Source organism: Platichthys flesus, chromosome 13 (assembly GCF_949316205.1).
Source record: "Platichthys flesus chromosome 13, fPlaFle2.1, whole genome shotgun sequence".
Classification (NCBI taxonomy): Eukaryota; Metazoa; Chordata; class Actinopteri; order Pleuronectiformes; family Pleuronectidae; genus Platichthys; species Platichthys flesus.
This window is the reverse complement of record NC_084957.1, coordinates 14,434,840-14,449,761: the sequence shown is the minus strand read 5'-3', so window position 1 is coordinate 14,449,761 and position 14,922 is coordinate 14,434,840. Positions and strand designations below refer to the sequence as shown.

The 14,922-nt window shown below is 45.5% G+C and overlaps 1 protein-coding gene across 2 annotated transcripts; it reads right to left on the bottom strand.

Moving 5' to 3' along the window:
- Positions 1-6,259: 6,259 nt before the first annotated feature.
- On the bottom strand, positions 6,260-14,509 carry si:dkey-229b18.3 (uncharacterized). Of its 2 annotated transcripts, none has more exons than XM_062402645.1 (7): positions 13,196-14,509; positions 12,631-12,704; positions 12,225-12,453; positions 9,363-11,386; positions 8,952-9,170; positions 8,049-8,190; positions 6,260-7,249 (listed from the first exon to the last, which is right to left on the bottom strand). In XM_062402645.1, the coding sequence occupies exons 1-6, from the start codon at positions 13,533-13,535 to the stop codon at positions 8,086-8,088; spliced, it is 2,991 nt and encodes a 996-aa protein (XP_062258629.1). In that variant the 5' UTR covers positions 13,536-14,509; the 3' UTR covers positions 6,260-7,249; positions 8,049-8,085. The 2 variants fall into 2 exon arrangements, with proteins under 2 accessions (XP_062258629.1, XP_062258630.1); XM_062402646.1 differs by having other exon boundaries at positions 8,952-9,167.
- Positions 14,510-14,922: the final 413 nt, after the last annotated feature.

Below are 14,922 nucleotides of genomic sequence, written 5' to 3'. Positions count from 1 at the left end.
TTTCTTTTTCTTTCTCTTCTTCCTCGACTCATTTACTCTTCTCTCTTCTTCTGTCCTTTCCATTTCATGTCATTTCCCTTCCTTCCTTTTTCTTTTCTTTCCTTTCCTTGTCATTCCTTTCTTTTGCTCTGCTCTCCTTTCTTTCCTTTCCTCTTTCCCTAATTCCTTCCCATTACATTTGTGTCCTTTCCTTTCAGTTTATCTTCTTTCATTTCCTATCCTCCCCTCTTCTATCCTCTACTTTCCTCCCTCCCCTCACTTCTTTACAGTACACCTCCTCAGGAGGACATGTAAATGAGGTCAGCACAGTGGAGTACATCAACCACATCACTCAGGTGTTGGCGTGGGTGTGCACGCATGCACCACATACGTGCACAACATAAAATGTGTGTGTGTGTTTGTCATGGCTTTGCGTGTGTGTGGTGCATTCCTGTCCTAATAAAGAATTTCCTCTCTTCAGCTGTATACCAGTGAACCAAGCGCTCCAATTACATAAACGCCTTCACCCCAATACATTTTGACATCCTGAAAATTATTCACGGCCTAATTAATTTTAAAATTGCATCCCATTTCTTGGCCTTGCCTTCTTCCTATTTTCTTTTTTTCACCACAAGCACTGGAAACAGATGATGAGCGAGGGTGAAAGGATGAGAGGAGATTTCTGTTCCTTGTGTAATGTAGTGGCTACTGCTTTCCGGCAGCTGCTGACTGGACGTTCTCTAACTTTACTGCCTCTCCACATACACACACACACTTAAAGGATGAGGGAGGAAATAAAACCCGGTGTCTGCAATGTGTATGTGTGTAAGTGTGTATTTGAAAGGGAGAGAGAGAGAGAGCGAGAGAGAGAGAGAAAGAGAGCGAGGAGTGAGTGAGAGGGGAGAAAATGGGAGGAGGTAAAGGGGGAGAGTTGTAGTTCAGTTATTTCCACTAGAAAAGTTGTTCCAAGTTTTGGGAGCAAACTGCCCATTGTGTGTTCACCTCAGAGATCAGGGTATGTTTTAGTTAAGGAATCTTCTGTGACTGAGAAATGTGTGTTTGTGTGCGTTTTTGTTCTGCGGCGGCCACACTAATGAAGCCAGAGAGCAGGAATCCTGCAGGAATCCATTTCAGTCTGCATTCCTCCTGATGTGGAGCTGAGAGCAGAGACAGAGAGCAACAGGCTACTGGAGATTGACCCTGTGTGCATGTACACACACATGCACACACACACCCACACACACATGTGCATGCACAAACCCATTCTACCCCCTAAAAGCAAGTCTAAGCTGTCAAAAGCAGTCTCCTGTGGGTAAGTGTACATACACACACCCACAAACACACACTAACATTCTTAAGACAATAACAGCCCCTACTGGGTAGAAAGCACATAACATGACCACACTAACACACCAAGCGACCATTGCATGCATAAACCCACAAACAGACGGAGCTTGGAACACACACAAACACAAACACACACAGGATACACACACATTGTTAGTAAACAGATTAAATTGGAGAAGCTATTCACACTGGCATGCATGCAGGGACACACACACACACACAGACAGACAAATATTCAGATGCACATGAGCATCTGTGTCTATACGCGCACACACACACACACACACACACACACACACAGACTGCAGGACCACTTCAGGTTTCATCATCTTCTTTTCCTTTTTTTTTGTTGCTTTCTTTCTCTTGAGAGCCAGAGGAGGAGGAGGAGGGGGAGGAGAGGAGGAGGGAGGGGGAGGAGAGGAGGAGGGAGGGGGTGTCTCATTCCCTCTCTTTTGTTGCTGCTGGGGAGAGAGAGAGAGAGAGAGAACACATATCCATACAGAATGCTCTCTCTCTCTCGCTCCAGCCCCATTCACACCCACACACTGCTCCCTCCCTCCCTCCCTCTCTGTCTCTGTCTCGGTCTCTCTCTCTCTCTTGCTCTCTCTCTCTCTACACACTCACACGCGCACACAAAGATACAACATCAAAGGAGCCGACACCGACGAAGGATTACTTCAGCCACACACTCACTACCCCCCCCACCACCCTGTTTCTCTGCCGTGGAACCCCCCTCTCCGCTGGCCACACTTGGTACGGCCCAAACATTCCTGCCAAGTAGCTTTCACACATGGAGGGGAAGCTTGTCTCAAGCAATTGCTGACAAGCTACAAACAAGACAGCCTCCCATTCCCTCTCTCCCCATCTCCCCCCTTCTTCCTCTCCCTCTTCTTCTTCTCCCTCTCCCCCCCCCCCTCCAGTCTCTGCTCCTCACGCCGTACACCCTCCTCCTCTGTCTCGTTCTCTCTCTCTCTCTCTCCGAGAATGTGGGGGCCCCACTGGCATAAATTGTCAGCTGTTCCTGGGCGTTCTCTCCTCATGGCTCCCTAAACTCACATAAGCCCACATATGTGGTTGCTGCTGGGACAAGGGTAACCCAAGTCAGGCCCCGCTGGTGGCTAGTGTGAAAAAGTACACCGGGGCCCCCCGAATAATGCTGCAGTGTGAAGAGACGCTATAACGAGCTGCAACAGATACGGAGGCCTAATGGTATTGCAAGGGTAACGTGGGGTTTTCGTTAATGCACCAACACACCATTATTATTAGCCGGAGTCTTCATCATGCACAAACAGGGTTTTACATGTTATATGCTTGTGCACCGCTAACTTCTCTCCTGCAGTAGAGGACAATCTATACATACAGTCTAGTCAAAGCCACATCTCACAAACAGAATCAGCAGTTCATAGTTCTTATGATCCTACATGTGATGTGTTTCTTCCAATGGAGAGGGATTCAGGTAATTAGGGTTTCCATGAATCACAGCCTATCCCAAGACGCCCCACGCCAGGGGGGGATGCTGAGGTTTCCAGAGGTAGGAGGTTTGATTTTTTTTTTGGAACCATTTTGCATTTAGTCTTATTGTTACTGAGCAGCCATTGTTGTCCACTGCCGTGTGCCGCCATCTAGTGTTGACTTTCATTCTGTTGATTTAAATGAAGCAACACATGAGTTTGAGATTGTATAAGCACCAGTTCACAAACTCCAGTGTCCACAGGCAAACAATAAAAGTCAAAAACATTTGCATCATATGAAGTACCACATGTGTATATCCCGGAGTTTGCAGGAATGCTAATTTGCATCTGTTCTGCCAATAGTCAGGTGCAAAAGATTAAAAAGAAAGAAAGAATGCGTGCCTGATACAGAACAACTAAAGAGACCAGTTCACAAATACACAAATGCTGATTAAAAAAAAGGGCTTGTTTCAAAACACACAATCTCAAAGAAATTTAACAAATGTGTCTGTCAATTTGTGAATTAACTATGCTGAACAAAAAACAAGAAACACAATTTATATGTGAAATGCTGCCTTTATATATTGTACACACACACACATAGTTGTATATCAATCCCAAAAGCATCTTCAACAACTGCGTGACCAAGCAGACAAAATGTTCCCACAATAGTTACAACACCGAGCTGTTCACTTTATTGATTGAGCAGATCTCCTCCTCATTTCTGACTATTCTAAATATTTAACCACAACAATAACTAAAATGTGAAAATTCTTCTTTTGCCTTGAAAACGTGTTTTTAGCTCCTAAAAATCCATTACTTTTAAAAGTGAACTTGAGACTAATTGATTTGAAGATTGGGAAAATAACTTGACATTCATTTTATTCATGAATCTGTCTCATGCAGTGAGATGAATTCCAGACCTTACAGTAGCAGGTAGGATTAATTAAGATGGCTGCACGGTGCAGAGACACTCACAGAGGGAAGATGAGATTTTAACTCGAGCTCCAACTGAGACAACAACCTCCCATCTTCTGTGATGAGCTGTTACCCCATGCAGCACCTTCAGCCTCCACTTCACCCCTGTTTTTAAATGCTCTTTTATACCGACAGCATATTGAATCATCTCCCAGCATCCAGTCTCTGTCAGCGTCTGCTTCTTCATTATGATCCATCCTGGATTTCTCTCCCTATGCTGGTGTTTGGATTTGTCTGAGGGATCTCTGATTTTTGCAATATTCCAATCTGTTCACATCTACAGGTTTATCACCACAAGCCTCCTCCATCCTCACGGTTTTCTTATTATGCTCATTTTAATGAGAACAAAACCAATTTCAAAAGTGCCTCTTGTCACTTGCTGTCATTTACATGTGGTTTGTATCTAAGATCTGTAACAAAGGGATGAGGCACAACTGCACAAGTGACTCAATGACAAGTATATTTTAGACATCCAAAATGTTCATTGAATACATTGTTATGAGTAGTATTATATATATGAGTATTAGTAGTAAAACTAATCTCACAATATATTTATTACATGTATTATATATCTTAGTTTGACAAGCATCTTGGCAGAGAAAGTAGTGACTGCCTTAATGTTTGTGTGCTGTGTGTTTTGTGTCATATTACTCTGATTTGGTTTTATTTTATATTTAGGGCCCAGCACTGACAGACAGTGAGGCCCTATTGAAATTGTAAGGATTATTATTTAAGAAATTGTATTTTATAGATGGTACTTTCGAGGGTTGAGCAATCCTGGTTATTACTTCATTTTTTTCAGGCAAATTAAATGGCTGTTTGTTATTATACTTTTTTTTAAATTTATTTATTTGTTCTCTTTCCCCACAAAAATATGCAAGCACTTTAAAGATGTCTGTAAACATGTGGGAGTAGAAGAACAAAAGGAAACATGAGAGCAGTGAGAATAAATAATTAACTTGTTTTTATACAATGCAACAACTCATTAGCTGAAGTGGTAACAAACACCTGGACCCAAACATAGACATGCCATGTTTACTCAGGTCAGGACACACAGGAAATCTGGACAGTTCATGCAACAGGCTGCATTTTGACTTACTGCACAGGAGTACCCCAGCCCCCATCTTCGGTAAACACAGATGTAAGCAATGACATTAATGAAGCTTCGTCTTTGTTTAGGTACGGAGACACGATGGATGTGATCACTAGCACCTGTTGTAACCTCCTATTCCATGTCAAATCACTGCAGTAAGGTCTATTACTGTTGTTTTGAGAAGGGTTATTGCAGCGGTGCATTAGGGGCAAATGACAGTAAAAGGCAACAGTGTCACACAATAACCTTTCTCTATACAAGTTAACACAATGTGCAGCAGATGTAATGTTGACCTGCACATTATTAGCTGCTGCGGGCTTGTTTATGTGTGGATCTCTGTCTCTGCCTCTTGTCCAGTGAGCAGTACAGAGGGGAATAAAATAGTTTTTCCTGTATTTTTTATTTAATGCTGTAATATCTATACTGCATTGAGATCAGTAAAGGATTATTTCTTATTTGAACAACCATCGGTACAACGCAGACCTTCAAGATGGCCCAACAGTCCCCATAAAATCAAACGTGACACACACATAAATATCAGTTCCATGAATTCTATCCATATTACGCTGTGATGCTTTTATTTATGAATTCCTTGTTGAATTTTTTTGCCGATTGTGAATGCCTACTGTTCTCAGGTCTGTCTTGAAAACAGATTGAAAATCTGAACGGGTCTGCCTACTTAGGCAGATTCAATAAAACTAACAGATCATCAAGGGCTTCCTCTCAAATCAGCAGAACCTGGCTGTCAATTATTTCTTACTGCAGAGCACGTTACAACACAAAGTTCTGCATATTTGGCCGCAGATGAGTCAGTCAGGAAGGATGCACAGAAGTGATTCATGAGCAAAGCTCTTCCTCATTCCTCTCAGATCACATCTCCGGACAGACCCCTCATCTTCCTCCTGCCTGGATAAACACAGTGAGGCCTCTTATAACCCAGTCTCACCCTTCATCCCTGCTATACTCTCTGAAAGAAACATCATGTTCTGCATGGAAATCTTCCCTCTGCATTAGAGCTGAACAAGATGGACGATAAACCAATGCTTCCATCAACAGATGCTTCATTAAATAACCTCTTTACTGTTCATGCAGGAGGTGAACATGCTTTCCTGTTTTTAAAATGAATATCCTTTGGTTTTGAGCTGTTGATCAAACAGAACAAGATATTTGAGTAGGTCACCGTGAGTTTTGGAAAACTGAAATCAAACAAATAGATTAAATTGGACAAGAATCACCCGATTAATCAGTAATGTAAATAACTGTTGCAGCTCTACTTTATAAATTGTATATATTGTAGTTTACGTCATGAAAACAAATGTAGGCACATAAAGGCTACACAATGCTTAGTATTTTTTTTCAGTTTCCCAGCTCAAGTCAAACAAGAGTAATTAAAATCACAAATAACACGATATAAAAGGCAAAAATTTATTCAATCTTTTAGCAGATAGCAAGAGACAGCTCACTTATTTTTAAAATCAACTTTTGAAGAAACATCTCTTTATGTGCACACATTGCATTTACTCAGTAGAAGGGGAGGTGGAGGTTTGAAGTAGAACCAGGGTGTCTTGGACTGAAGTGGCAGAAAAGATCAATAAAACCAGTAATGACTCCGTTTGTGTTGATTACGATTCAGAAATTCACATTACAAACAAGACGCGTTTTTTCCCTTTTGAAAATAGGCAGCCTTAGAAAAGACAGTGGACGAGGAACCACCCACGAATGCACATGCAGTGACGTCAGCACGCCCCCCCCCCCCGCCCGTCCACATCCAGCGACTCCTGGACTTGTGTGAGACCAGCAGATACAAAAGAAGGGGGAGACAAGTGGTATCGTTTCAAAGTTAGCAAACAGACAGAGACCCACCGAAACACCCACAGGACCGACCCACTCCCAGGATCCCCTCCGACTTCAAGTACTCCAACGTTTTGCCCCACTTCAAGTAATCCTGCCAAACCTTCAGCTTCATCACCTAATCTTAGGTTTAAAACATAAGCTATCTTATAAGTGCACTCAAAATTCATCTATACATAGAAAAATAACAACAATGAGTAGCAGTAATAGTTATAACAATCACTTTACATTTCATTTTATACACAACCATGATGTTATAATTACTTTATACCGTGGCATTGCATTTCCCCCCGCCCACCCCTGAGTGTAATGTTCAAGTTTAACCTCTTGTGTGGAAATGCAAAACAGGAACGGCAACCTTGGTTTGGTAATTTAAATAATATGAGCAAATCGGTGACAAGGGCGATGATTAGAATCAGAGTGACCACGCCTTCGCACAGAGGAGTTGTGTGTGTGTGTGTGACGGATGCAGTATGTACAAGCCGCTGATCGATCATGTGCCTCTGGTTTCACTCGGGTTCTCTGGTGGCAGACGCTGACAGCCTTCATCCTGCAAAATAAACATTAGCGTTAAGAAACAGACGGAGCGAAATAAAGGAAATCAATGCAGTTATTGAGCGCACGTGATCACATTGGAGCATCGAGTATCTACAGCTCCCTCTGCAGGACGTTTAGAGGGAAAGTCCAATACCTCCTCATCTCCTCATCTCCTCATTTCAGAGCTTTGGGATGACAGCAAATTAAAGCCATTTTCAGACATGGACTCCTTTGTCTTACACATGTGAAGAACGCAGCAGGAGATTGTCAGACGTGTTCACAACAACAGGAAAATGTCTGGACCATTCACATGAGCGGCTGTGAATGGGTGGAGCATGAAGGAGGTAGGACATGACGTGCAGGTTCTGCTGCAGAAAGCCCAGATTGGTCTTTACAGCACAATGACAGCGGAGTCGGACCTTATCGCCAAAAGTTCTTGATTCTCGACATCATTCTACAATGATGTTTTTGTGTGTGTCTTCCGTTTGTGGCTCCACTTTTTTTGTTGTTGATATTTTTTGCGTCCATCACGTGTTAGAAACAACATGTCCACTTGCTCCCTGTGAATTTTCCAGACACTTTCTTGCTGTCTTCTCACACAGGCTCACTCTGCCACTTTTGGATATTTTACTTGGGGGCTGGTAGGAAAGGTTCTGGAAAATGTCCAGAGGAACTGACTTGGACATTTGCGTTCTCACATACAGGCCATCCTGAACATTTCAGGAAAACATTCCAACTTCAGAGAACAACCTAAGCATTAAGCAGATTCGCTCTTCAGTTAGGTGCTGCTCAGGCGTCAGACTTTCACATACCTCAGTTTTCGCTGCCTGAGCAGAACCTCCAACTGCCTCAGGAACCAGCGATGATGCAGCTCCTGCATTTGTACAATTTGGGGTCATGGGTGCGTATGTGGTTCCGTACATTCCTTAGTCGAAAGAACGTCTTACTGCAGAGCTACAGAGCAGAGAGTGGGATAAAAAGAAACAGGGTTCACATCATGCAAATGACAGAGAAACGACAAGTTACAAACTTTAATGGACATTGATGATAATTGTGATGCTGGTGTCGAGATCAGAAGATTTGACTTGTGCTGAGGCAGCACCGATTGACCCGGAATGACCCAGGCACTTGATTAGATTTACCTAAATATGATTCTTTATTTTTTAAATTTTGCGCGAAAAGAAATTATTCAAGTTCTATGTAATTGTGTTTACCTTTTCATGACTTTTATGATTTCACAGTAAAAAGTCCAGTGTCAAGAACATTTATCATGTGTTTATGAAGAACATCTTAAGATCATTTTTAATTTCTTCTAATAAATGTATGTTTATAAGCATATGTGGATTTCTGCAGTTTTGAGATAAAAAGTAAAAATTTAAAATGTATTGCCCACACAGTAACTTTCCCCCCTCTATATATTAATGTTTATTTTTGTGTCCAATGTTTAGAATAAAAAGGTGTTCATATTCAGTTAATTCTTCATGAGCTCTTTGTGACAAGAGAGGAATTTGGTTGCCCCACATGGCTTCATGTTGCACTAATCAAGCAGCATAACAGTCATAGTGACTGGGGGTTAGGCAACCGTCTTTGTCATTTAGCAAAAATTGCTAAGAAGAGAATTACAAATGTTGCCGTTCCATGACTTCTACGTTTTCTCTCCATAGACTCAACTCTGAGATTGTGTTTCTCAGTTTTTCAGGAGAGACGGTGCTTACCGGACAGGGCCAGTGCTTTCCCTCGATGTGCCTGAGTCGATGCATAATCAGGGCATCGCAGTCCTTGTAGGAGGCCGGGCACTGCGGACAGGTGTGGGCCGCCTTCAGGACTTTAGGGGCTTGACTTCGAGGCCCTCGCAGCTGTTTTAGCCGTGCCCGTTGTACAGCATCCGGCAAAACACAGTTTTTGCTGCTGACAGCAAGTTCTTTACCTTGCTGCTGGAGAGAAGTCAAAGGAAGGAAAAGAAGATAAAAGGATGAGTTTATGCATTTCTTCTCATTACAAATAATGTACTGAATTTATAGATTCTGTGAACACTGTAATTATCCCTTGATAGCTTAATGTCAAGAAAAACTAAATCACAGTCATCGACATGTATCATCGCTCTCCCTATTATTATTATTATCTACCGTTGACATGGCACGCGTCGACTTGGACCCAGCAGGTTTGGCCAGAGGAAGAGGGTTGCTCCGGGACGTTCTCCTGGGTCTCTGAACCCTGCTTTGGCTTACTCTCCTCTCCTCCCTCTCCTTCTTCACCTTCTTCACCACAGGCAGGCTGGGTGGCCCTCTGGCCCTCAGCGTCCTATGGGACGACTCTTGTGCTCCAAATGTATCCCTGACTTGTGACACGGAGCGCGTTAAGCAGATATCCACACTCTCCTCCTCTTTCTTCAGTCCTGCAATAGGGCCCCCTGTTGACCGACAGAAGCTGAACAGAAAGCCTGAGTCCAGTAATTTGATGGGGGGCTTGCTCTGGCGTTTGCCCAGGTCTGGTGAGGGAGGGTCGGGGAAAGGTCCAACAATTGGCACTGGGTCTGCTGGCTCCTCTTTAATTACTTTGTACAGAGGGTGGCTGTAAATGGACGTTGGAGGTCCATGCTCTGAGAACTGAAGCCCACCAGGTTCATCATTCTTCCCTCTCGGTCTCGTGTCCATGACCCCCGTCAGCCCCCGGCTCCCCGCTTTCCTCCCCTCCTCCCTGGGCTTACACTTGGTTTTTTCAACCTCTTTAGTGGAGCCCCGCTGGAGCTTGGGCTTTGTTGCTGGTCGGCTTCCGTTGTAACGCAGTGATCTGACCTCTTCTACAATAATCTTATTTCTGGCCTGCGTCCTCTTTGAAGGCGGGGGTGTGTGAGTTGTGAGGCCGCAACGACTGTTTGATGGGAGAGAGAAACCTGAGATAGAATAGTCAGCCGGTTCCGATTTGATCCTGACTGCATTTTTAAAGAAAGATTTGTTGGCGTTACGTCGCACAGGCTGCTGGGCTGACAAGTGGACACTGTTGCCCTCCCTCACTGACCGTCTGAGTTCTCTCCCCCCGAAGGAAGGCCTGGATGCTGGCTGGAACATGTCTGGTAACACACCTTTACTTCTAGTGCTCCTGTCGCTTGGAGGGACGTGCTGCAGGACTGTCTTTGGCCTCCTTGCTGTAAGCTGCTCCAATCTGACTGGACCCACAGGCTTTGCCCTCCCTGGATTGCTGAGGACACGAGTGTTAACAGGGTTACAGAGGGGAAGTGACAGCGTCACGTTCCCGTATGTTAACACTGGGGAGAGGGAGCGGGGTTTCCTCCGCTTAGTCAGGGAATAGTTGTTGGTCTTCAGTTTTCTCAGTCGTTTCTTTTGTCTCCAGCCAATGAGATCCTCTGGTCTGGGAAGGAGCGCGGTCCTCTGTAGCCCCAAAACATTCATCAACTTGTACTTCTCTTGTGCTCTTGCATAATCCATCTCATCCTCCCCTACCTTCTCTACTTCCTGCTTCACTCTCACAGGGCTGCATGCAATGCTGGGCCTTGATCTCGATGTGCGAGAGAGACTAGTGATGGAGTGAGATTTTCGCCGCGGGCTTCGCGGGCTCTCTGGCATGGGCAGCAGCCTCCGGACCTCCTTGGCAGCCCCTGGAGAGGAGCGGAGAAGACGGGTATTTGGTGTTGGTGTGGGCGAGTAGTTCTGTGACTGATGGTTGGTGATGGTGTGTCGAGGTATAGTAGCTTTCTTTAACGAGGGAGATTTAAAGTCCAAGAGCTTCATCCTGTGCGAGGGACTGAGAGGGAGGCCGTTAAGAACTTGGGGTCTTGCCATTCGGTGCAAATTGCGCCTGGGACTCTCTTCTAAAGACTCATCTGAAACATCCAAAATCAGACTGAAGCCGTTGTTAATGTTGTCCTCTCGTCCCAACACTTTTCTCCTCTTTCCTTCCCTCTGCTGGTGATGACACTCATGGCAACCACCAGCACAGGCCGAGTTTAGGCCTTTGCCAGGACAGAGTTGCTGTTCCTGCTCCTTCATGAGATCAGAGCAGGCTTCCACTGCAAGCCACATGCCCAGATGGCGAGCCATGGCGATGACTTCAGGCAGGTCCTCCTGGCGAACACAAAGGGTGGAGGAATAGGAGAAGTCCAGCAGCGATAGAAGGCTGTCCTCACTGAAACCTTAGGGGGGGGAGAGAGCCTTTATTAAGATATACTGAACCATGAGTAATCACAGAGGGAGAAAAAAAAACAATGCTCCATGTACGGAGGATCCGAGAGATAGCAGGAGAAGTGATAGCAAAGCATAAACATGACGGTGGAGACTGAGATACAATATGGCTTTAAATCAGGGACACTTCAGCGTCTGACTTAAGACACAGCTAAGATACATGCACTGAACTCATTATAAGCTCCTGAAATTGCGAGCGGGTGGGCGCAGTGACTTTTCTAACATGTGACGTGTCTGACATGAAACTGAAAACATTTTAAAGAATTCAAATATCTCAACTTGGAGAGAGTGGAATACTGGAACGAGAATTGGAATGAAACCCATGAGCTTTGGTTACAAAGGCCATTGTGTGGAAAACAAAAACATGTGATCTCATATTCTATGTCTTGCCTCCTACGTCACCCCTCGTCTAAACAATTTTTTCTGTTGTGAGAATCTCTTATCCATAAGTTAACGGGAAACTTTGGACATAATCTGGACCCCATTGTCCGTGCATTGTGAAGAGTTCGTGTCTGAAACAGCTGCGGGACCGATGTTTAGGAGGGAGGGGTTGATGAATATATGAGGTCAAATATCACAACTTTAACACTAGCACCATCAACCTTATCCAGGTTTAGTTTAAGGTGGTAGTCAGTTGATCAGTTTGGGGGTTTTGGGTTGTAAATATCGAATTAGAAGTAAGTTGACTCATGTTCGACATGGTGCAGGTTCAGTCTGACCATAATATCTAAGTAAAGCACCCCCAAACTGAACACAGCTCAGGGTTAGCCGGCAGGTATCTGCTCTTACCAGTGAGATCTATGTCTGCTTTGATGCTCGAGTCCATCTCTGTGAAGATTTCCTGGAAGTGATCGCTGACGGCCGCCAGTACGGCTCTGTGGGCCGAGTAGGATCGGCCGCTGGTCCGCAGGGTGATGTCACAGAACAGCCCCGCCTCCCGCTGACTCCTCAACTTGCTCAGCATGTCGCCGCTGTGTGGCTCCATCGTCTTTGTGACACATCCTCTGCCACCGGGCCCCTGAAAGGACCACAAAGAAACAGTTCCATCATTATAGGAATATTATAAGTGACAAAGCACAGCGAGATTAAGTGAGAACGAGGGGGGTGAGAAAGTGGGAATCTAAAATGTGTGAAATGTTAGGCAGTGACTTCAAACTTGTACTTTTTAAAACAGCCTCAGAAATGCCCTTACTACCTCTGTTTTCTTTGTGTGGTGACTGCGACACTCTGGACAGCCCAGGACAAAGTCCCTGATCTGGAAGTACATCCCTGTGAAGGAAAACAGTTATTTGAAGATGAGACATAAAATAGAAAAAGAGAAAGCAAGACAGGAGGTAGTAGGGATTTCAAAAGACGCGTGCAGTTGTAGAATTGGCTTAAGATCTTGATGAAAGACACTGAATGAAATAGAATGACTCACAAATATCAAAAGTGGGGTCTTTGTCTGAGTGCGTTACTTGATGTCTGATTAGTTCCAAAGATAACCAGTAAGCAGGGGCAGACTCAGGGGGCACTGGCTAATCTACTACTGTCCTTAGTAGTTTTTCAAACAAATTACTCACAATAAATATATCCAATGATGTTTGGCTTTGCTCAAACCTATAGAGTAAACAATCACATGTCTTAAATGTAAACCTTAAGTGTAAACTGTGGCCACTGGTGTAGAAAAAGCCCTGGATCCACCTCTGCCAGTGAGAAAATTGCAGGTGTGTTACAGAGTAGAGACCCACACCCAGTCAGCAGAAGGCAGATGTTCCTACCTTCCCACCAGTAGTTCTCAGCCACACATTTGTAGGTCTCCTCCTGGGAGAAGTGGCGCTGACCAGGCCGCCGCCGGTGAAAGGTGGAGACGGCCTCGTGCCTCCGGTCCTCATCCAGAACCTCCCGGTAGTTGATGAAGCCCTTCTCCAGCTTCTTGCGGTACAACAGCCCGTCTATCAGCTCGAAGTTCGGCGACCGGCGTGCCCGGGGTCCGCGTCCCGGAGAGACCCCGACTGCCTCCCCGTCCCCGGTGCGCACCGAGTCCCCATCCGCCCACGGTTTGGACCGGTCGAACGCTCCAGAGTTCGCGTACTGGTTGTTGGTGCAATCACCGGCCATTTTTACAATTATTGTCACAAATCAAACGCTGTGCGGAAACCCTCCCTCCCTCTAGTCCTTCTGTAAGAACAAGCTTCCTCCTTTGGCTTTGCCCGGGTCGCCCCCCTGGTGCGCGTCACGCCGGTGCCAAACTTTGCCCACCGTGCCCGGTCCACGTGGATGCGGTGACAGCAGACAACAGACCCCGGCCCGAACAATGAGACCCAGAACACCCTCCTCTCCACCCGGCTAGCAGTCAGACTCCGGCGCTTACTTTAATTCAAACGTGTCTCATTAAAGAGTAAACAAAGTGGATTTCCTCTCAGGTGAATATCCCCATCGGATGGGGTACAGCTGCATTTCACTGGAGGGTCCTGCTGTCAATCATCACTTCTCACCATACAAACATTTACTACAACTTTCTGTTTGGTCTCAATCCGGTCAAATATCTACTAATTCAAATGTTTCCTCACCGTCAACTTACATTATTTAAAAACCGTCCATCCGAGTGTGGAGGAGAAATTGAGGCAGCGGAGCAACGCGCCAAGTGATGTAAAGTCACCAGTTTCACCGCGCACTCTCACGGGGCTTTCGCCGCCGTCCCCGCGCCCGCAGCCCGCCTCCCGCCCGCTTCAGGGGCCGGGGGTGGCCTCCGCTGCTGGGTGTCGGCGGGCAGCCTCACCTCCGGCGTTAACTTGAGATCTGTTCTCGCCAACTCGAGTCGGAAGCAACATGATGACGCAGCTATCGGCTCACCATCGCCGCTCCGAATGAGCTAAAAGCGAGCCTGTCCCCGCGGCGCAGCCCCTACGCGAAAAATGTTGCCAATCGCCGGCGGAGCGCCTTCAGAAGCGGCCCAACGAGCTGCGGTTACAGGCCCGACATAGTTCGCAGCCTCCCCACCACCGCAAAGCTCCTCCGGGAATCGAACAGTCCGATTTGTCAAACTCGTAACCTTCTGTTTGTTGCTGATCGGCAGCCTAACCGAGCCATCTCCACCCCGCCTTTACATTGAAGCCATTGGTCGAAGCCTTAAAAGACCTTCGGCCAGGAGCCGTGTGATTGGCGGAGGGCGCTGTCAGTCATGTAGTTATCGTCTCCCTCGCAGTCATGGTAGGGTGCTCGCTCACGATGCCTGTGTAGTGTGTACTAGTGTGGAAGTTGAGTCCACCCAGACGACATGTTTCACATTCACGACGCAGTTTACGCAAAAAATGCCCCGTGGTCATCACCTGCGATGAAGACGATATTTATCCAGAGGGACTGAGAATAAAATAACTTCACATTTTAGATGCTAAACTGCATTTCGTTGTATAAGTACTTATACTGTGCAATGACAATAAAGTTGAATCTAATCTAATCTATCTAAAGTCTTGTTTGTCTCTGTCCTCTCAATTTTACACACTAA